At 46.1% G+C, this 24,010-nt stretch overlaps 1 protein-coding gene across 1 annotated transcript in view; it reads right to left on the reverse strand.

Annotated features, from left to right (window-relative positions):
* Window positions 1-24,010, reverse strand: part of LOC138289887 (PC-esterase domain-containing protein 1A-like) — a 181,660-nt gene that overhangs the window by 137,685 nt on the left and 19,965 nt on the right. Inside the window, exon 2 of the mRNA XM_069230207.1 lies at window positions 5,273-5,374. Coding sequence (XP_069086308.1) covers window positions 5,273-5,345 — 73 coding nt within the window. The 5' untranslated portion in view covers window positions 5,346-5,374. The remainder of the gene's footprint in view (window positions 1-5,272; window positions 5,375-24,010) is intronic.

Here is a 24,010-nt window from a genome sequence, read left to right on the forward strand (position 1 = left end):
TGCGATCCCACCACAAACCGGAGATACTTCCTGTGTGACTTGAGTATCGGGATATGAAAGTAAGCATCCTGCAAGTCGACAGACACCATCCAGTCTTCCTTGTTCAACGCCAAAAGCACCTGTGCTAGGGTCAGCATCTTGAACTTTTCCTGCTTGAGGAACCAATTCAAGATCCTCAGGTCCAGGATTGGTCTCAAACGACCATCCTTCTTGGGAATCAGGAAATACCTTGAGTAACATCCTCGACCCCTTTCCTGCTCTGGGACCAACTCCACCGCGCCCTTTGAAAGGAGGGCTTGTACCTCCTGTTCTAGCAACAGGAGGTGTTCTTCTGAACAATAAGAAGGGCGGGGCGGGATGAGGGGCGGGAACTCCAGAAAGGGAAGGGTGTAGCCTTTTCCCACAATACTGAGAACCCAAGTGTCCGTTGTAACAGTCTTCCATTTGGTGAGAAAATGCTGTAATCTTCCCCCTACAGGAGAGGAGTGAGTGGGAAATGGTGGAAGCCTAAGGCTGCTTCCCCTGCTGCACCCCGCCAGAGGATGAGGAAGAGGCAGAGTGCTGCTGAGAGGCTCCTCTGGTGCGGACCCTACCTCTCCCTCTAAAAGATCTATAGGGATGGGAAGAGGCAGGTAGCTGATATCTTCCCCGAAAGGAAGAGGAGGAAGATCCACGCCCAAATCCACGAAACCTCCTGAAAAATCTGGAAGAGGCCGTGGAAGAAGGAGCTTGGAGCCCTAACGACTTAGCCGTGGCCCTGCTCTCCTTAAAACGTTCCAAGGCCGAATCAGCCTTGGCTCCAAACAGTTTGTCCCCATCAAACGGGAGATCCAACAATGTGGACTGTACATCCGCAGAAAAGCCCGAGTTACGGAGCCAGGCCTGCCTCCTTGCCACCACAGTTGTGCCCATTGCTCTGGCCACCGAGTCGGTCGTATCCAGTCCAGTCTGGATAATCTGGGTCGCAGCAGCCTGGGCATTTGAAACAACATCCAAAAGACCCTGGGGAAGCTCTGTAAATGATGAGGAAATGTCATCCATCAGAGCATGAATATACCTCCCCAGGATACAGGTTGCGTTGGTGGCCTTCAACGCCAGACTGCAGGACGAAAAAATCTTCTTGGACTGCGCCTCCAGTTTCTTTGAATCTCTGTCCCCAGGCACCGTCGGGAAAGAACCAGGCGCTGACTTGGATGAACAGGAGGCCTGCACCACCAAGCTCTCCGGCGTAGGGTGCCTAGACAGAAAACCAGGGTCAGTTGGAGCCGCCCGATACCTCCTGGCCACGGCTCTGTGAACTGCTGGGGAAGATGCCGGCCTCTTCCACACCTCTAACACCGGATCCAGCAGAGCGTCATTAAATGGCAAAAGAGGCTCCGCCGCAGCTGAGGCCGGATGTAGCACCTCTGTTAGAAGGTTTTGTTTTGCCTCCACCACCGGCAGAGGCAGGTCCAAAAAACTAGCTGCCTTCCGTACCACTGCGTGAAAGGAAGCAGCCTCCTCAGTATATTCTCCCGGGGACGAAAGATCCCACTCAGGGGAAGTGTCCAGCCCACTGGCCGACTCGAGACCACGCAGCCCATCACCCGAGTCCTCTAGCTCTCCTTCCTCCAGGGCTCGTTGGTACTCCTGCTCCTCTAATACACGTAGAGCACGTCTCCTCGAATGAAGCCGTTGCTCAATACGCGGAGTCGACAATGCCTCCGCCGAAGATCGGCGCCGATCTTCAGAAGCCACCGACGCCGCGTCCGGCGCCACAGGTAACTTCAGCGCCGACGAAAGAGCAGTCGAAGCAGATGGACCCACCGGAGTCACAGGCCGAAATCCCGACGTCGACGGGATGGAAATCCCCGGGGCCAATCCCTCTGAAGCCACCGGAGCGGCCACCGGCGCCGAGCCCACGTTCCCAAAAGGGAGAAAGGGCATAAAGGGTGCCGGCCAAAGAGGCACAGGATCACCCAATGAAAAGGCCAAAGGCCCAGCCGGAGCACCCCCTGGAGCCATCTGTTGGAAGATGGCATACATCGCATTCAAGAATGCGGAACTATCGGCTCCAGGGGTGGGAAAAGCCGGATACTGGGGTGCCTGTCTCGGAGGCGACCCCAACGCCGGCCTCGACGTCTGCGACGCCGGAGATAACACCTGAGGCTCCAATACATCAATCACCGACGCCTGTCCAGGTGAAGTCGGAGACGCCGGGGAGGGCAACGGCGTCGAAGGATGCGGCGTAACCGTGAGACTGATCTCCCATGTCCTTCGGCGCCGATCCGAAGACCTGGAACGAGTCTCCTTGCTTGAATGACGCAGAGATTCTCTACGGCGCCGGGAGTCTCGATGACGCCGATGTCTTGGCGAAGAAGACTTCTTGTGATGCTTCTCTTTTTTCGATTTCGCCATAAACAGCTTCGCCTCACGTTCCTGGAGGGCCTTTGGATTCATGTGCTGGCATGAATCACAAGTCGAGACGTCGTGGTCGGAGCTCAAACACCAAAGGCAGTCGGAATGAGGACCCGTCACTGACATCTTGCCTCCACACTCACGACAAGGCTTGAATCCAGACTTTCTCTGCGACATTATTACCACAGCGAAAGACTACGCAGCAAAAATACACTGTAACCACAAAAGTAACAGTTGCTCCCTCGAAGATAACCGTTTCGAATGCACGGAAAAAAGGGAACTGACGTCGGCACGTCGTCGAGGACCTCTTATTGCCTGTATGACGTCAGACGGCGTCGCGTGGGCTAGAGTGACGTCCTCGTCGACGTGCAGAGACTAGGAAGAAGATTTCCGTCGAATGCTGGCGCCATGGGAGAATTCATTAGGTGAGGAATCCACAGGTAGTTGTATCCATCAGAAAGTAAAAGTTTCACCTAAGTGAGCAGAAGGCCACCATCAGCAAACACACAAAGGGAAATAAAAGTTTGCTCGCAGTGAAACCTATCGGCAAAAGTGCAATTATCCATGTAACTTGCAAAAGTGCAATTATCTATGTAACAGGATTGATGTCATGCAAAGCGCTCGACTACTACCCAGTGAGATCACGCTGTGAAATAAAGAGAAAAAGTAGTCCAGAAACCAAACGGAAAACATTGAGCCTCGTATGTTTTCAGTAGTTGGTTGGTGCGCTCGAGGAGGGCTAAACACCGGAAAAGGCATGACATATGCATGCCTTGCACTTATGAAAGCAAGCAGATTTTTAAAAGGCAAGCCCACGAACTAATGAAAGTGACTGACATGACATGGGCGTGGTTAGAAGCCCAAAGAGAGAATACAGCAGGGGACAGAGCACTTTGCGCTCGCTCCCAAAAATCATCCTGAAGTTCTAAAGACACAAGCCAATCGAAAACTTGCAGAGATTGTAAATCCAGCAACAAGGTTGAAATCTCAAATCTCCACTGCAGCAAGAACCTGGTCAAAATTCAAAGATCTAACAGGACACAGACCTCCATCTTTCTCTGAAATTATGAAGTTACAAGAATACCAAGACTTCCCTCTTTGGTGCTAGGATGCACAATCTCTATAGCACCTTTTCTCAAAAACGAAGCAAACTCCTCCATCAAGGAGATGCATGTGGGTAGCATCATCTGAAAAGTCAGAAAAGACTCTAGACACACCATCAAAAAGACTCAATGGTCTACGGTTACCTTTGACCAGTACTGAAAGAATAATGCCACCCGTTCCCTGAGGAGTGTCCTGGGAGGGCAGAGAGAAGAGTGGTTTTGCATTTGTATGTGGTGGTGGGTGTGGGGGAATGTGGAGGGGCGGGAGTCGGCAGTGGGGGACAAGCAAACAAATGCAGCTGCTGCTCAGCAACCCTTTGCTCCGTCAGGACATCTGAAAAACTGTTTGAGGTTCCATTTAATGTTAAGGTCCTATAGAGAAGATTTGGTTGAGAGAATTGTTACCTGTAGCCTGTAAACGCCTTGAATGGCTGGTAGAATTCCTGTTCAAGAGAAGCAGACTCCAAAAGACAGACCACTGAAAGGCATGACCTCCAATCGGGTGTCCATTTCACCGAAGACAGCAGCATTCACATCAAAGCATGCTCCCAACCCACACTAGACATTTCCAGTATCCAGGGGAACTTGCATGCCCCACTTAAGTATGATTAGTCCTTCTAGTCCCACAAAAAAAAAAAAAAAATCTGAACTCCTGACTGCCAACACATCCATGAGAATAGGTTAGCTCATTAATACAAAAACACATTGTTAGAACCCCCAGAAGCAAAAGTCTCCCCCCCCCCCCACACCCAAGAGTATCCAGGTCCTTTGTTTTCCTGTTTGGTGGTATAGCAAGAAAATATTTCTGCCAACTCTTCAAAGACATGGACATCTAGAAATCCAGGAATTATAATTTCCTCAAGAACTACTTTGGATTTGTGGATGTCATCTGTTCTACAAACAAATGCTTTTGTTTACCATCCTACAGGTGGATATACGGACTCGTATGTCCTTTTGAGAACAGTAGAGAACTCAGGGAAAGAGGAGTGAAATTACACGAAAAAACCTCGCTGCTCTCCACTCTTTGCTTTAGTGTATGCAAGACAAAGATGGTTTGAAGCCAGATACGCCCACCTAGGTTTTCAACAATCCTAGGAAAGAATACTCAAATGAGTAATGGATCGGCATTGGTACAGGTGTAGGGAAAAAAGAAATGACACGACATTGACAGAGCTATATTTTATCTAGTAAGACGTTGTACCATAACAGAAGATTTTGTTGCTTTGATGAAAACATTGTTTAGTGCTACCCACTGGCAATGTAAAGCTGTGGAAAGGAAAGGGGTCTGTATGAATGGGAGATTCATGTAAAGCATCTGCTGGAGACTGTATTAAGAATCACAAAACTGAACATATGCGTGTAAACAAATTGCAAAACCTTAATTGTGAAATGTAGTGCTGCTTGTTTATCATGTTTAATAAACAGATTTAGGGAAAAAAAAAAAAAAATGAATCACAAAATTGGTCTCCTCTAAAAAGACATCTAAACACCAAGATACATTTGCAGAGAATAAAAATAGTAGCAACTTTTCTTTTCAAACAGAAAAAAGGCAAATTTCATGAGTACATTCAACAACAATATCCCACTCACCCCTAAAAAGACTGATGAGAAAACAAACTCGGCCTTATGCAACTGCCCCATTTATACACTAGTGACAGAAACCCCTGCACTCACAGACAACTACCCTTTATTGCTTGGTTTTAGGTAATCTCATTTCAATACAGATTCCAAAATACTAAGTGCATGAGAACCAAAGAAAGGTCCACACTTACTGGAGTCTCCAAGAATGGCGACAAACTTATTGTGGAAGAGTTGTTGAGCTTCTTCGGCTGAAAACACATCCATGGTTTCTTCGCACTTTTAGTACCAGTCACCTTAAATCACAAAGAAGAGTTAGAGCACGGGTTCTTAACCTTAACCCTTTGAGTTCTGTAGAATCATTACTGGAATCTGGGGACCCTCCTCCCACTAATCACTGATGGAAGCCGGGGACACCCGACTAACCATTTGACGATTTGAACAGCAACATAATACACAAAATACACAAAAGAAACACATTCACCAAACAAATTCGAACTATTTTACTTAATTCACAAACATAACATTTCTTAATAGGACGGCTGCAACGTTTCTAAATTCAGTTGCAGACACTCATCGTCCATACTATATTCTGTGTGATGAGCTTGCAGTGCTCCCACAAATCAATGCGAGGATACCAAGTTAATTTTTAAATTGCAAGTTCCTTCATCTTTACACAATTTTTAAAGTATAACTGTACATTTTGCTCTTTACTTATGTATGTTTCCCAAACCTGTTAATATTATTGTTTTTCCAACAAAACAGCTGTGGATGCAAATTAGGGTTCCTGGACCCCAGGTTAAAAATCACATAGTTAAAGAGTGAGAACTTACCACTAACCTACACATTAGAAACAGTGACTACATATTCCAATTTTAAAAAAAATTGCAAATATTAACAAAATAAGCCTAAACACCTTGGGCAGAAAAGGACGACAATTATGGACAAAGCTTAATTTGAAAAATGGTTTAGAAACCGACAACCTTAGGCTTGATACCATAATGATCTTGTCTCCGAAGAATTCATACTATCTTAAAACCATCAAAGGATAATTGCTGCTTGTTCTGGTATCCTAGCACTTGAACTACCTGGAGGATATCCCTCTGTTAAACTGCATTTTGCAGATGCAAAGGGCCCTCTTGAGTGGTCGTCCCCCTCTTACTGTCAATCCTCATAGGCCCGACATACCTTTCTTTTTGAAAACCTCCCATTTTTCTTGGATTCAAAACATACTGATTATTCACAACACACCCTTGTCTTTTTGGAATAATTTAAGCTATTAACCTCTCTCTTTCATCCTAGCATATCTTTTCCCTGATGAACTAACCCAGACAAAGCTTCAAAACAAGGGCTAGGGCCGCCAGCACTCAGGTGGGGCATTTACGCAGTAAAGAGAACCCTTAACAGTATGGAGATAATAACTCAATATCCACTACGGTTGATAGAATTAAAGCGTAGAGTACCAAGATCAACCGTACCACACAATGCTTTCGACTTATGCCTGCTGGTCACATCCAAAGTTTCATTCAATGCAAGGTGTAATGGGCTATTTATTAGGAGTGTTGGTGAGGAGATGGGCCATTCAACCTTTCTCTGGACACTGGCAATAAATATAATATTACACATTGCACATCAGGTGTATACCATGGCATTTTTTTCGTGTTCAACTACTTTAAAAAAAAAAAAAAATGTAGCTAAAACCTTTGTGCAGTTTGATGAAATACTGAAGGGGGTTGTGTGAATTAGTTTGACCTCTAAAGTAAATATAATATGCTATCTGTGGGGCAGTAAACATGGTTATTCGTATGTCAAGTTCGATCTGTGGTAATAACTCCAATTCAATCTTTGGCATTCCGTAATAAATGTGTGCTTATCAGTACAGTTGCTCTAAATAAAGCAATACAATGTCCCAATTATTTTCGCTGCCTTGGCATAAGGGTATATATTGATGTATTAACGACATTTCACCATTTGACAAATCTGCATGAAGCTTTTTAAAGAAACAAAAATCATCAATTGAGATTCAGCATGGCAACTTTCATGCAGATCAGTCAAGTGAGATGCAGGGAAAGGGGGAGGAATCAAAACTGAGACATAGGATTTCAATTCCTAAAGCAAATCTATGAAATCTGATGAAGAAAATTGTGAGCAATGACATTAAAATTGGCATTAAGGTAGAACTGTAAACAAAGACCTGCCTTTGGTGATCTATTCCATTTAGAATTTTGAGAAATTGTGGTTTACAAAATATCCTTGGTGGGTCTGAAACAGATATCCGGACCACTCATCTTGGGATGATTAAGCAATTTCTCCCATCATTTATTTCAGTCTGGCATACACTAAGAGGGTTCCCCTGAACTTCAGCTCTTTGATAGGTTGGTTAAAACTTCAAATAAACTGTGGCTGCCATTACAGGATGCGGTGTATGGGCTGTAGAAACAAAATTATAAAGGGCCAATGGTCATTTACTGCAGCTACCAAAAATGGTGCATAAGATCGCCAGTAGGCGGAGGCAGACATAGGCACTAAAAGAAAGAAAAGAAACTAGAAAGCATATTGAAAACGGCCATCTTAAGAGACATCCACAAATCTACCAATGTGGAGTCATCTGAAAACGTAGGGCCTAAGTAGTGTGATCACACCAGGCAATTTGGTTCCAATACCGGAGTTGTCTATTTCTTCCACAGAAATGCTCCATTGGAGGGGAGGAGCAATAAAACCCTAAGTGACAGATTGCAAATATTTCCACATACCTTATGGTGCAAGACTTAGGTTCTGAAGAAAGCCATTCCGACCCTCATGGGCAGGAATGAGGATTTGGCAGAAACATGTTGATGGGAACTAGGTATGTGAGAGGACATTAATTCCTCAGAACACATCTACCACAGTTTTTAATCGTCATGCTTGAATTAATCTCAGCCAATAACGACTGCTTCGGCCACATTACAATTAACAGGAGACAGCCTGGTAATACTGGTTGATCTGTTCTGCCTGAGCTGGTTGAAGTTTAATTTCCATATGGTTGCTCCATGTCTGGGGTAGGACAGTGGGGAAAGGAACTATGGTACCGAAAGAAGCTTTGCTATTACCATTGGCTGAGACGTATGCAAGCATTCCAGATTATCACCTTTAAGAGTCTGGGGCTGTCTGCCACACCCTATATAGGCAAGAAACAAACTGGCAAATGAAATCCACCCCACCAGAATTTCTCAAACGCATCAAGCTCTCAGGATATAAGCCCCACATCAATCAATGGGCTAGACATCAAAATCCAAAGTGATATTTGTTGGGCTTTACCTCTATGGGAAAATGGGGCTCTCCATGGATGCCAAAGGTGACAGAACCTCAGGGTTTGCAGCACTTGAATGAGCAAGAAAATCACAGTGGAGGACACAGACATATGGGAGTTCCAAGATCTGGAACCCAGGCAGAACAAGAGTCAGACTAGGAAAAACAAAAAACAACAAAAGAAGCACTGTGGCTCTACAGTTAAGTTTTATGATTGCCATACTGAAAGCCTCCTGCATATAGTACTGTCATTAGCATCGCAGCAATTTCAGTAACTATAAAATCTGAAACAGCAATCTTGGAAGAGTTAGATTTCCCGTGAGTGGGGAAACATAGATAATGAATGTCAGGGGATATTCGAGGTGATGGAAGACAGGCTAAAACAATAATAAAACAGGAAGACAGGCCAAAAACAATAATAAAACAATGGAAAGACAAGCTGCAGCATGACCCCAAAGAAAGAAGAACTTACAAAAGCACACATAGGCAAGTTACAGACTGCTGCAAGAATCACTTTGAGGTTTCAGAATGTACATTTTTATTTTCCAGAGAAATATTTGAGACCTACTTGGAAGGGTCAGGTGAGCATTAAGAGGGATACAAATCCTTAGACTAAGCTATAATCATTTCATAAAAAGGAACACATCGTCAAGAAAACTAGACTCCAGACTCAATGGCATTTTCATGCTCCTAATGCTCTAAATTAGAACTATTTAAAGAACGTGGTAAAAAAAAAAAAAAAATACAGCACAGAAGAAAATAGTTGAGTAAAATTACAAGCCATCTTACAGAACATATTTTTATATGGTTGTACATTTCCAACTGGCCTCCACCTCTATCCCACATATATACACCGAGCTACCACACAACCACCTCCAGAAGAAAGGAACATTATTCTCAAGATGGACACAAGGGGAGGCAGCGTCCGACCACAATCATGATGGTCACTCTATAGTTGAGGTATGCTTGCTGTGCACTAGCAAAACAGTCCAGCGTTACGCCAATGCTTTGATGTGAGAACAATAATTTTGCAATGTGGAGCACCAGAGCAGACCATCAAGGGGGCGAGATGCCAGCTTTCTAACCCGCATAGCTAACCAACTTTATCCTAACTGAAGCCTGTAGGCATGCAATTCCCTGTAATGCAGAATCGCTGTCAAAAAACCTTGAGGAGAGCTAATCCAACAATCATGGAGGGACCACTGTACACCCACGTCTTCTTTCCCTAAGCAGATACTCTGGAGTGGGGTGGTGTTGGCACAAACAAGGCATTCTTCATACCAGCAGTGAGGCAATGGTGCAACATGTTGCAGTGCAGAGGAGTAATCTTTGATGCAACCCTTACACTATTTTGCATCCTTCTACCCCAGTAACTCTGTATACATAACGTATGATTAGGCAAGGCTACTAGAGAATGGCAGGGTACCCCCACCCCCAAACGAAATCAACTGTGACAGTCACTTGCCAATATCAGAGGCAATTATTTAAGTGCAGGCTGCCATTTAATAGTGATAGTCTGACAACCTGCTTTCTGCTTGCCATTCACTGTTGTACAGCTATAAGATACTGATATTACCTATGCCCCACCAATTATCTTGGCAGTAAGCTACAGAGGAGGTTGTCTGGCTTACCTGACCAGAGACCTACAGAGAGACTTTCAATGTGAGGCAGCAGTCCCTTTATCTGGATCTTCTCTTCATAGACAGGGGAGAGGTATATATGAAGGAGTCTGCAATTAATACCTTGTTCCCAAAAGGACTGTCTGTGCCAGAAGTAACCTCCATACCTCTTCTCTTCCTGGTGTTTTTAAACCCAGACACAGTACACTTTCCCAAGTTCCTCTGCGCAGAGGCTGAACCAATGGTCTAATTCTGAGCCATCTCTTTTCTCTAAAGGCTGTACACTCCGTATGGTGCTTGTGAACTTCATGCACGGAGTAGCTAGCAAAATGCCAGCCTTCTGTAACCTTGATGACTACCAACCGCCTGTCATGGTAATTACTCTCCTCCCCTAAAAGCACGGTCCGTCTCTAACCTGAGAATGATGGCAAAACTCCTGAAAGTCACTCTAGTATCCATAAGATAGGACATGTCACTCATTGGCTCCACAATGGGCAAGATGATATAGAATATCTCCAAGGTGCCCACAGAAAAAAGCACATATGCTCAAATCGCACATCCTTCTCAAGTCCTGTAACTCAACATGCGGGGGATGGTGATTAAGGCAGCCAGAAAACAAAATGGCCTTTTTCAGCTGGATGGGATCTCTCTATATCAGCTGATTTCTCGAAGAAGAACGTGAAATGAACAAAATGCTTTGCACTTCAGCTAAGCTTGCGGCAGTGGGACTTAAAATATGGCATCCTGGGAACTGCTACTATAGCCATTATTCTGGATGGTGTAGGAAAGTACCATCTTGTTTGGCACGTCACCCCCATTTTTTACTTGTGTGGTAGTTTGTTTCTTGCCTGTCTTACTGGGATCCTACTAGCCAGGACCCCAGTGCTCATAGCTGTGGCCTGAATGAATTCCCTGTGTGGTGACTAACTGTCACTGAGACTCTGCTAACCAAAATCTCAGTGCTTATGCTATCTCTGTCTTTAAAATTGTCACTGCAGGCTAGTGACCATTTTTACAAATTCTGATTGGCACACTGGAACACCCTTATAATTCCCTAGTATATGGTACCTAGGTACCCAGGGTATTGGGGTTCCAGGTGATCCCTAAGGGCTGCAGCATTTCTTTTGCCACCCATAGGGGGGGCTCATACAATTCTTACATAGGACTGCCACTGCAGCCCGAGTAGAAATAACGTGGACGTTATTTCACAGCCATTTCACACTGCACTTAAGTAGCTTATAAGTCACCTATATGTCTAACCCTCACTTGGTGAACGTTAGGTGCAAAGTTATTAAGTGTGAGGGCACCCTGGCACTAGCCAAGGGGCCCCCACATAGTCAAGGACAATTTCCCCGGACTTTGTGAGTGCGGGGACATCATTACACACGTGCACTACATATAGGTCAATACCTATATGTAGCGTCACCATGGTAACTCCAAACATGGCCATGTAACATGTCTAGAATCATGGAATTTATTTTAGGCCATTTCTGCCCACCTTGGGAGCAGATCGGCCTATTTTTCTTCGGCCAATGGGGGCAGAAACCACTAGACACTAGGGATTTTTTTTTGGCGCCAATTTCACGCAACCCCAAATAAATGGGGACAAAGTTGTTCTGCCTACCGGCAGGCAGATGCAACAATTACACCTGATCCACTCCAGGATGAGGGGTGGCAGAAAACCTACTAGACACCAGGGAATTGAAAAAAAAAAAAAAAAAACACAACAACAACAAAAGTGGCCACAAGAGCTTGGCTAACTCTCAAAATCGTCCCACTTGTAATGGTGAGGGCTGCACTTTTGTGGACTTGGGGACGGTACCATGTAGAAAAATCCACAAGACCTAGACACATCTGAAAACTAAACATCTGGGTGAGTCCAGGGTGGTGTGCTTCACATGCACCCCGCACCATTTTCTTACCCACAATGCCCTGCAAACCTCCAATTTTGCTGGAAATCACACATATTCCCCACATTTTTGTGATGGAACCTTCCGGAATCTGCAGGAGTCCACAAAACTTCTACCACCCAGCGTTGTCGCATCAATACCGATAAAAATTTTACTCCACTTGTCAGCCTAAAAATATTTTTTTCAAACTGCCCTTTTGGGTCCGCTTCAGTTGCCCCTCAATTTCGACATGTTTTTGGCTCTTCCCTGTCACAGGCACTTGGCCCACCTACACAAGTGGGGAATCACTTTTACCGAGAGACTGAGGGGATCGGTGGCTGGTAGGAAATTTGTTCCGGTGCGGAGATCCCACACGGAAATGTGGGGAAAAATGCGATTGTTTTTGCTAAATTTGAGCTTTGCTGAGGATTCTGTGTAAGAAAACACTGGGAGATCCACGCAAGTCACACCTCCCTGGACTCCCTCGAGTGTCTAGTTTTCAGAAATGTTTGTGTTTGGTAGGTTTCCCTATATGGCTGCTGAGCCCAGGACCGAAAACGCAGGTGCACCCTATGCAAAAACAGGTAGTTTTGTATTTGATAATTTTGATGTTTCCATATAGTGTTTTGGTGCATTCCATTTCGGGGGCACTAGGCCTACCCACACAAGTGATGTACCATTTTTATCGAGCGACTTGGGGGAACACTTGGTGGAAGGAAATTTGTGGCTCCTCTCAGATTCCATAACTTTCTGTCACCGAAATGTGAGGAAAAAGTGTTTTTTTGGCCAAATTTTGCGGTTTGCAAAGGATTCTGGGTAACAACCTTGTGAGAGCCCCACAAGTCACCCCATCTTGGAGTCCCCTAGGTGTCTAGTTTTCTAAAATGCAAAGGTTTGGTAACTTTTCCTAGGTGCCGGCGGAGCTAACGGCCAAAATCCACAGCTAAGCACTTTGCAAAAAAACCAGTCCTGTTTTCTTTGGGAAAATGTGATGTGTCCATGTTGCCTTTCCTGTCGTGGGCATTAGGCTACCCATGCAAGTGAGGTACCATTTTTATTGGGAGACTTGGGGGAACATAGAATAGCAAAACAAGTGTTATCGCCCCTTGTCTTTCTCTACATGTTTTCCTTCCAAATGTACAGTGTGTAAAAAAAGACATCTATTTGAGAAACGCCCTGTAATTCACATGCTCGAATGGGCACCCCGGAATTCAGAGATGTGCAAATAACCACTGCTTCTCAACACCTTATATTGTGCCCATTTTGGAATTACAAAGGTTTCCTTGATACCTGTTATCCACTCTTTATATTTCACCAAAAGAATTGCTGAATACCCGGTATACAATGAAACCCCATTGCAAGGTGCAGCTTATTTATTGACTCTGGGTACCTAGGGTTCTTAATGAACCTACAAGCCCTATATATCCCCACAACCAGAAAAGTCCAGTAGATGTAAGAGTATATTGCTTTCAAAAATCTGAAATCGTAGGAAATAGTTACTGAGTAAACATGGAGAAAAATGGCTGTTTTTTTTTTTTTTTTACCTCAATTTCAATATTTTATTATTTCAGCTGTTATTTTTTGTAGGAAAACCTTGTAGGATCTACACAAATGAGCCCATGCTGAATTCAGAATTTTATCTACTCTTCAGAAAGAAATGTTTTGCTTTCCAGGATCCAGCATTGGTTTCACACCCATTTCTGTCACTAACTGGAAGAAGGCTAAAAGCACAAAAAAATAATAAAAATGGGGTATGTCCCAGTACAATGTGAAAATTGTGTTGAAAAAAGTGGTTTTCCGATTCAAGTCTGCCTGTTCCTGAAAGCTGGGAAGATGTGATTTTAGCACCACACTTTGTTGATGCCATTTTCTGGGGGGAAATAAAACACAAGCCTTCTTCTGCAGCCCCCACTCCTCCACCATTTCAAAAAAAAAAAAAAAAAAAAAAAAAAAAAAAAGAAGAAGACACACACCACAGAATTTGCGCTGTATTTTGGCTAATTTCTTGGTCTCCTTCAGGGGAACCCACAAACTCTGGGTACCTCTAGACTCCCTAGGATGTTGGAAAAAAGGACTCAAATTTGGTGTGGGTAGCTTATGTGGATCAAAAGTTACGAGGGCCTAAACGCGAACTGCCCCAAATAGCCAAAAAGTGGCCTGGCACCTGACGAGGAAAAGGCCTGGCAGCGAAGGGGTTAAAAAATGACTATTTTTCCAAGTTACATTTATGGCATGGTGTTCTACTGGCAACTGCTGAGCTAGAGGCCTGCTGTTTGTAAACGCAACACTTAATTATAAAGGCACCTTTTCATTCAAATGTTCTCAGATTTAAAAGCATTGAGAAACATATTTTTGTTTGCACCTCCAATACTGAGTTGACAAGGACTTTTATTTAAGAGTTAAATGCCTTAGTACTTCAATGCACCTATGTGCCTTACCATGAGTCATAAATCTGACTCCAGCACTATCCCTTATCAGGCCCTGCTATCTGTAAGCTGAAGATTATAATGTAAAATAAACACAGATTTCCCTTAACTTTAAAAGGGAAAATGTGACTCTGTGCTTATTTAAAAATGAACTCCAGGCTGTGAGCTACTCTGAAGAGGTCTGGGAGCTACTGGTAGCTGACTGTCGACTGGTTGGAGACCCCTGGTTTAGATTGACAGGACGCACAGAGGGCATCAATACATAAGCTTGAATGGTGAGCACAACAAAAAAGTCAAAACTGAGTTAAAGTTCCTGTGAGGCACGATGAAGGATTTAGGAGGAAACGTGTTGTAGACCTTCGAGAAAACGAGTCACAACAGGTGATCTGAACAGAGGAGGCTGATCCAGCAGCTGCAAGGAAGCAAATATGGCCAAAGGATACCTATTAGCTGTGCCCAAAGCAAAGGCTTGCTGGCTAACAAAAGAACAAACAAACGATTTACTTACCGTCGGTAACGACTTTGCTGGTGGATACATTAGCTACCTGTGGATTCCTCACCTAATGAATACTCCCATTGCCCCAGCATTTGACGGAAATCTTCTTCCTAGCTTCTGCATGTCGACGAGGACGTCACAACTGTCCACGCGACGCAGTCTGACGTCATATAGGCAATAAGAGGTCCTCGCTGACGTGCCGACATCAGTACCAACATTTTTTACGTGCCTGAGAATATTAGGCCATTGAGATGAAAGAACAAATAGCAAAATGTAATGATATTCCAAATAAATACATCATTCTAATAACTCAATCCTTTTTTTTTCTTTTTAAACAAATATATGAACAATATATATCAATATGAATATATATACAAGTCCTCAAAACCAAGAGGAGCACACTCAAGAATTACTTGGCTAGACCAGACAGGCAACGGGGAGGCAGGTGGGACTGTGAGGAATCCACAGGTAGCTAGTGTATCCACCAGAAAAGGCGTTACCGAAGGTAAGTAACTTGTTCTTCTGATGGATACAACTACCTGTGGATTCCTCACCTAATGAATAGAGTCCCAAAGCAGTACCGCACTCAGCGGAGGGTGCCTGAATGGTCAAACCAAGAAATCCTGCAGCACCGACCATGCAAAATGGCCATCCCTTTTGACCTCAGATTCCAAGCAGTAATGCTTCGTAAAAGTATGAAGGGATGACCAAGTTGCGGCCTTGCAGAGGTCAACCACAGGAACACCCCTAGCCAAGGCAGAAGAGGCCGACTTAGCTCTGGTGGAATGAGCTCTTATACCATCAGGGGGTTCTTTCTTTGCTAAAGAGTAACACATTTTAATGCAAAGAACAATCCACCTGGAGTGTTCTCTTGTGGACTGCCTTTCCTCTCCTCTTTCCCACGTACCCGATGAAGAGCTGATCCTCCAGCCTGAAATCCTTTGTTCTGTCTATATAAAAGCTTAGCGCCCTCCTTGGATCTAAGCGGTGAAGTCTCTTCTTCCTTTAAAGGATGAAGCGGAGGATAAAACGTGGAAAGAGTAATCGTCTGGGCCATATGAAAGGGTGAAACAACCTTCGGTAGGAAAGCAGCCTTGGTCCTCAACACCACCTTATCCCCATAAAAAGATGTATAAAGGGGTTTTACAGATAGAGCTTGCAACTCACTCACTCTCCTTGCAGAAGTAATTGCAGCCAGAAAAACTGTCTTTAGGACCAATAATCTCATGGGGCAAGAGTGCTTAGGCTCAAAAGGGGACCCCATAAGGAAAGTTAGAACCAAGTTCAAATCCCACTGAGGCATAACGAAAGGAGTAGGAGGGAATTTATTCATAAGACCCTTCAAGAACCTAAGTACTATAGGGGATTTAAACAAAGAAGGCTGGTCTGGAAGACAAAGAAAGGCTGAAAGGGCAGACAAGTATCCCTTAACCGTAGCCACTGCACAACCCCTCTGTGCTAGAGACAATGCAAAAGATAAAACATCCAACAAATGAGCATGTAAGGGATCAATCTGCCTCTCTCCACACCAAACCACAAATTTAGACCACCTATTAGCGTAGATAGATTTAGTGGAGTGTCGCCTGGCCGCTAAGATAACATCCACTACATCAGGCGGGAGAGAGAAAGAACTCAGGTTTCCACGTTAAATCTCCAGGCATGAAGGTGCAGGCTCTGGAGGTGCAGGCTCTGGAGGTGGGGGTGTAAAATCTGCCCCTGCGACTGAGAGGTCTGCCCTGAGAGGGAGACGGAGCAGAGGGCACAGTGAGAGTTGGAGAAGGTCCGTGTACCATACCCTCCTTGGCCAATCCGGAGCTATTAAGATGATTTGGGCCCGGTCTTGGCATATTTTCCTCAATACTCGAGGAATCAAGGGTATGGGGGGAAACGCGTAAAGCAACTGGTCGCACCAGGTCATCTGAAACGCATCCCCCAACGCTCCTTGTACCGGATACTGGAGGCTGCAGAATAACGGGCAGTGCGAGTTCTCCCGGGTGGCAAACAGATCTATCCGAGGAAACCCCCACATCTGGAAGATTAGACGGACTTGATCTGGATGGAGACGCCACTCGTGATCGGCCGAGAAATGGCAACTGAGACTGTCCGCATGTACATTCAAGACTCCGGCCAGATGATTTGCTCCCAAGCCAATCTGATGGTCCTTTGCCCAGGACCATAGCCGAAGAGCTTCTCTGCAGAGAAGGTACGACCCTACCCCTCCCTGTTTGTTTATATACCACATCGTAGTAGTATTGTCCGCCAGGACCCTGAACCGACTGACCGCGAAGGGATGGGAGGAAGGCCTTGAGAGCCAGACGTACAGCCCGTAACTCCAACAGATTGATATGAAACATCTGTTCTACTGGAGACCAAAGACCTTTGATTTCCAGGTCCCCCAGATGAGCTCCCCACCCTAGAGTGGAAGCATCCGTTATTACTGTGGCCACCGGTGGAGCTTGCGAGAACGGCCTTCCTCTGGAAAGATTGCCGTCCGCAATCATCCACTTCAAATCCGTGGCAGCATCTCTAGAGATCCTCACCAAGCCTTCGAGATCTCCTTTCTGTTGAGACCACTGCCTTCGGCGGCACCACTGAAGAGCCCTCTTCTGCCAGCGAGCATTCGTGACCAACAGTATGCAAGAAGCAAACAGACCGAGCAGACGTAGGACCTTGAGGAACGGAATAACCGCTCCAATTCGAAACATTGGAACCAACGCCTGAATGTCCTGAATCCGCTGAGGCGGAGGAAAGGCTTGATTCAATGTTGTATCCAGTACTGCCCCTATGAACAGGAGGCGCTGAGAGGGCTCTAGGTGAGATTTGGGCACGTTCACCGAAAAACCCAGGTCGAACAACAACTGAGTCATCGACTGAAGGTGATGCAACACGAGCTCTGGAGACTTGGCTTTGATCAACCAGTCGTCCAGATAAGGAAATACTGCTATCCCCTTCCTTCTGAGCTCCGCTGCAACCACCGACATCACCTTCGTGAAGACTCGAGGTGCTGAAGTAAGACCAAACGGGAGGACTGCAAACTGATAGTGCTGCGACCCCACCACAAACCGGAGATACTTCCTGTGCGACTTGAGTATCGGGATATGAAAGTAAGCATCCTGCAAGTCGACAGACACCATCCAATCTCCATTGTTCAGCGCCAAAAGCACCTGAGCTAGGGTCAGCATCTTGAACTTTTCCTGTTTGAGGAACCAATTCAAGATCCTTAGGTCCAGGATTGGTCTCAACCGACCATCCTTCTTGGGAATCAGGAAGTATCTCGAGTAACAACCTTGACCCCTTTCCTGCTCTGGGACCAACTCCACAGCGCCCTTTGAAAGGAGGACTTGAACCTCCTGTTCTAACAACAGGAGGTGTTCTTCTGAACAATAAGATGGGCGGGCGGGGTGGGGGGCGGAAACTCCTGAAAGGGTAGGGTATAGCCTTTTCTCACAATGCTGGTAATCCAGGAGTCTGATGTTATGACCTCCCACTTGTGGAGAAAATTCAGTAACCTCCCCCCCTACAGGAGTGGAGTGAGAGGGTATTGGTGGAAGCCTAAGGCTGCTTCCCCTGCTGCACCCCTCCAGAGGATGAGGAAGAGGCAGAGTGCTGCTGAGTGGCCCCCCTGGTACGGACTCTACCCCACCCTCTGAAAGATCTATAGGAGAGAGCAGAGGTGGGTTGCTGGAATTTCCCTCGAAAGGAGGAGGAGGAGGAGGAGGAGGAGGAACGACAACCAAATCCTCAAAACATCCTAAAAAATCTGGAGGAAGTAGAAGAAGTGGCTTGCAAGCCCAGCGACTTGGCAGTGGCCCTACTCTCTTTGAACCTATCTAAGGCCGAATCTGCCTTGGCACTAAACAGCTTGTCACCATCAAAAGGAAGGTCCAATAGGGTCGACTGCACATCAGAGGAAAATCCAGAGCTACGAAGCCAGGCCTGCCTCCTCGTAACCACAGCAGTGCCCATTGCTCTAGCAACCGAGTCAGATGTATCCAACTCAGATTGAATAACCTGGGTTGCAGCTGCCTGAGCGTCAGAGACCAGGCTCAATAATTCCTGAGGAACCTCTGTGTGCGTCGATTTAATCTCGTCCATCAGGGCATAAATGTATCTCCCTAAAATGCATGTAGCATTGGTGGACTTCAACGCCATGCTACATGACGAGAACACCTTCTTGGATGACATGTCCATCTTCTTAGAGTCTCTATTCGAGGGTACAGCTGGAAAGGACCCAGGAGCAGATCTTGCTGAGCACGAAGCCTGGACTACCAGGCTTTCAGGTGTTGGATGCCTGGAAAGAAAACCTGGGTCAGCCGGTGCAACCCGATACCTCCGAGCCACAGATCTATTGACGGCTGAAGAAGACACCGGCTTCTTCCAGACTTCCGTAATGGGGTCCAGTAGTGCTTCATTGAAAGGCAAAAGTGGCTCTGCAGATGTAGAGGCAGGGTGCAACACTTCCGTCAAGATGTTCTGCTTGGCCTCAGTCACTGGCAAAGGGAGGTCCAGAAAGTCAGCTGCCTTTCTGATGACAGAATGAAAAGTGGTCGCCTCCTCTGTGTACTCCCCAGGTGATGGCAAGTCCCATTCAGGGGAGGTATCCAGACCCCTAGCAGTGTCAAGTCCATGGAGACCCTCACGAGAGTCCTCGATCTCCCCTTCCTCCAAGGCTTGCCTCTGGTATTCCTGTTCTTTAAGGAGGCGAAGAGTAAGCCTCCTCGAGTGCAGCCTCTCCTCTATCCTCAGCGTCGACATGGCGTCAGCGGACATCGAAGAATGACGCCGATCCTCGGATCCGTCAGACGCAGGACCTACAGGCACCATGGTTCTCTTCGGCACTGAACGAGGAGCCGGACGGTGTGAAGACTGTCCCGAGTCGGAGGAGGTCTAGTCGGCGTCACTGGCTGAGACATCGAAGCCGCAGGAGCCGAAGACTCAGGAGCCGAAGCCACGTTCCCCAGGGGGAGAAAGGGCATAAAGGGTGCCGGTAGAAGTGGAGCCGGAGCACCCATGTTGAAGGCCAAAGGGCCCAGAGGACCAGCCGGTCCACCACCTGGAGCCATCTGTTGGAAGATGGAAAACATCGCATTCAGGAATGCGGTACTATCAGCTCCAGGGGCCGGGAAAGCCGGGTACTGGTTCGAAGGCGACACCGACCTCGACGTCTGCAAAGACTGAGAAAACATCTGAGGCTGCGGAACCTCGAACACTGAAGGAGGATGGCCCGATGACATGGGTGAAGTCTGAGATGGTAATGGCGTCGTCGGCTGGGGTGTGACAGTGGGACTGACTTCCCAAGTCTTCCGACGTCGAGTTGATGGAGACCTCGATCAAGACATCTCCCTACTCGACCGGCGCCGTGATTCTTGACAACGCCAGGAGTCCCGATGACGCCGATGAGACTTCGGTGATGTCTCTTCTCCTTCTTTTTCGATTTCGCAAGAAAAAGTTTGGCCTCACGCTCTTTCAGGGCCTTAGGATTCATACGTTGACAAGAATCGCACTTAACAACATCGTGGTCGGAACTAAGACACCACAAGCAGTCAGAATGTGGGTCCATTACCGACATTTTGCCACCACACTCACGGCAGGGCTTGAATCCTGACTTTCTTTGCGACATTGTAATGTCCCAAAGTAAAAGTAGCCAAAAACACACTAACTGTCGATACAGCAACAGTAGCTCCCTCGAAGATAACCGTTTCGAATGGCACGGAAAAAAAGGGAACTGATGTCGGCGAGGACCTCTTATTGCCTGTATGATGTCAGACGGCGTCACGTGGGCAATTGTGACGTCCTCTTCGACGTGCAGAAGCTAGGAAGAAGATTTCTGTTGAATGCTGGTGCAATGGGAGTATTCATTAGGTGATGAATCCACAGGTAGTTGTATCCATCAGAAAGTCCAACCTCAAAGAAAGAAGCAGAGAGGGGAATGAATTGAAAATGAGTTTTGGGTCACGTGGCTGCGAGAATGACATCACAGACTTCAATAGTTCAAAAACTGTCAATTGACACCACTCAATCTGAATGCATGAAGACGGAGCATGTGCAATTCAGGTGAAGGACCCTGTCCAGTTTGTATGACAGCAGATTCTCCAGAAAGGGCAGCCTGATCAGATGACGAATGCTCAGGAGTTCAAGACAGCATACTCTCCCTGCCCAATGCAGAGCCACAGACTTGGGCCCGGTTATTTCTGATCATGTTAAAAACTCTGGGCATGAGTGCCGTCGGCAAAAAGGCATGCAGGAGGCATGCATGGCACTCAAGAAGAAATACACCTCAGAGAGCAGATAAGTGCTGACATTGTGCATTCTCTATGGAAGTGAATATATACAAGGAAGACTTTCTCCAATCTCTGATGAGACCTCCAGATGGAGGTGCACCACCTCCAGATGGAGATGCCATGTGTGATCGGTTAGGCATCAACTGCTGAGTCCATCCTCAGAGAGCCCACCAAAATGTTCAACCACCAGGAATATATCCTTACATTGCAGCCAAGTCCAGAGACACACTGCCTTTTGACACAGGGTTCACGATCCCACTCCACCTTCTTTGTTGTAATTCCACTTGGCAGGTGTGTAATCAGTAAACACCTGAACCAGCCTTCCCATTATAGAAGGTAGAGAGGCTTTAAATGCCAAGTGAATTGCTCTCAACTCCAACTGGCTAATTTGGCGCTGAGACTTCACTAGAGACCAGAGCCCTCTGAGCTCCACCTCTGCTAGATTGTCAGCTCAGTACAGAAGTGATGCATCTGTCACCACAATCAGTTCTTGATAGGGAAGGGAGCGGGGTCTCCAGTTGACTCAATCGTGGGTCGTCAGCCACCACTGAAGGTCTTTTGCAGTTCCTTCTGAAATCTGAACTAAGTCAGAGAGACTTCCCTAAAGCTATGCCCACTTGGACTTCAGGTCCAATTGCAGAGCCCCAATATGCCAGTTGGCATGTATTATCAGCTGGATGCATGTGTCCACAAGGCCCAGAAGCTTCAGAGTCAGTCTCACTGAAATCCAGGATAGATCCGGAAACATCAGAATCATAGCCTGAATTTCCTAGACTCCCCACTTTAGAGGATATGCCCAGAACTGCGGTGTCCGGAATGGTTCTGATCAAAGGGAGCATTTGATCGGGAGTTTGGTGTGACTTCAGTAAGCTGATTGTGAACCCCAGTATGGGCAAGAGGCCTGGCATATTCCGGAGATGGGAGATGACAGCCTTGGGGAGCCAGCCTTCAAGACCTAGTCAAGGAGGTAGGAGGTAAGATTGGGATTCCAGATCAACACAGATGCAAACACAACTTATGATTCTGATGCTGACACCACAGGACACACCCTTGATGAAGGCCTTTTCTTGTTGTAATTTTCGCTTGTACTGTTCGAGTGCATTCAGTTTTACTGTTTCCAAATTTCTGCTGTGGAGTTCTTCCAATATGATTAGGAAGCCTCTTTGGATTGCCATCTCTTTTAAACTACCCCCCCAAATATCTCTCCGTTCAGCAAGTCAAATGCTTGCCACAACTCAACATACCAGAGAAAAAATATATAAAGGAAGAAGAAGATTACCCTTGACCTCAGTTCATTCACTAGCTATTGCCGATAGGTTGAAGCAATGGCCCGTTGTAGAATGCCTTCCTTAAATCCACCTCGTTCAACAAGAATAAAACTATTTCTAAGGCACTCTCCTTCAGCCTCTGGAGTATAAATTTGGATTTAGGTAACCAAGGTCAAGGACCAAGACAGGCGTCGGCTGTGATCACTGGACAAATTATTATACCGGTTGTTAACCTGAGAAAGTAATTTTATGTGAGCCTAAAATAAAGTGAGGATAATCTAATATGAGCTTTTAGCTTGGTTTTCTCAAGTTGTCACTGGTTGCCATATTTGTATTGTCTATGTCAGATTGGTCTTTGGTGTTCATTTCCAGTACATATCTTACAGAAGCAACCCATTCTGCCATAGTTGCGGTGGCTTGGACATCCATTTTCTACAGATTTCTCTCCTTGCTCGGAGGACTAGGTATAGCAGCACCTTACTTTTATCTCTAATAATTAGGAGACCTGGATCATCCAAGCAACCACAAATAATCAGTGTTAGGCTTGCCTAGGAGTATAAACTTTTCCCAAAGACCTTGGCCCCAACGTCCATTAGGCTTATTGGTCTATATTTCTGTTAGTGGGAATGCCTGTTTTTTGTATATGGGTTTTGTGATCACCTCTTTCCAGCTTTCGCAAATCACCTCTGTTAGAGTTGTAGCCTTAAATACTATCAGGAAGAACACAGCCCACCAATCAAAACGGGACTTGACTATTAAAACTGGGAGACTCCAATGCCCTGATGCTCTTGAGAGCACCCTTGTAGGAAGTTGGCTCTGTATATACTATTTCAAAGTAAGAAATAGTGTGCAGAGTCCAAGGGTTCCCCTTAGAGGTAAGATAGTGGCAAAAAGAGATCATTCTAATGCTCTATTTTGTGGTAGTGGGGTCGAGCAGTAGGCTTATCAAAGGGTTGTGTTAAGCATTTGTTGTGCACACACAGGTAATAAATGAGGTACACACACACACACAAAGACTTACTCCAGGCCAATAGGTTTTCTTAGGTTCAAGATTTACAATTAATACTTTAAATGTAAGGTACTTCACTTAGATACTTTAGGAACTTTGAATAAAAGCAATATCATATACAGTCTTTGTAAAAAATGGCAATAAGCTATTTTCAAAGTGGACACAGTGCAAAAATCAACAGTTCCTGGGGGAAGTAAGCAAAGGTTAAGTTTTCAGGTAAGTAAAACACTTACAAGTCTCAAAGTTGGGGCCAAGGTAGCCCACTGTTGGGGGTTCAAGGCAAACCCAAAGTTACCACACCAGCAGCTCAGGGCCAGTCAGGTGCAGAGGTCAAAGAGGTGCCCAAAACACATTGACTTCAATGGAGAACCGGGGTGCCCTGGTTCCAGTCTGCCAGCAGGTAAGTACCCGCGTCTTCGGGGGGCAGACCAGGGGGTTTTGTAGGGCACGGGGTGGGGAAACACAAGCAGGCACAGAAAGTACACCCTCAGCGGCACAGGGGCGGCTGGGTTCAGCGTGCAAACCGGCCCGGGTTTTAGGTAGGAATAAATGGAGGGACCCTGGGTCAATTCAACGATGCAGGCAGGCACAGGGGGGGGGCTCCTCAGGGTATCCACCACCTGGGCTAGGCAGAGGGTCGCCTGGGGGTCGCTCCT

Source organism: Pleurodeles waltl, chromosome 1_1, assembly GCF_031143425.1.
Source record: "Pleurodeles waltl isolate 20211129_DDA chromosome 1_1, aPleWal1.hap1.20221129, whole genome shotgun sequence".
Classification (NCBI taxonomy): domain Eukaryota; kingdom Metazoa; phylum Chordata; class Amphibia; order Caudata; family Salamandridae; genus Pleurodeles; species Pleurodeles waltl.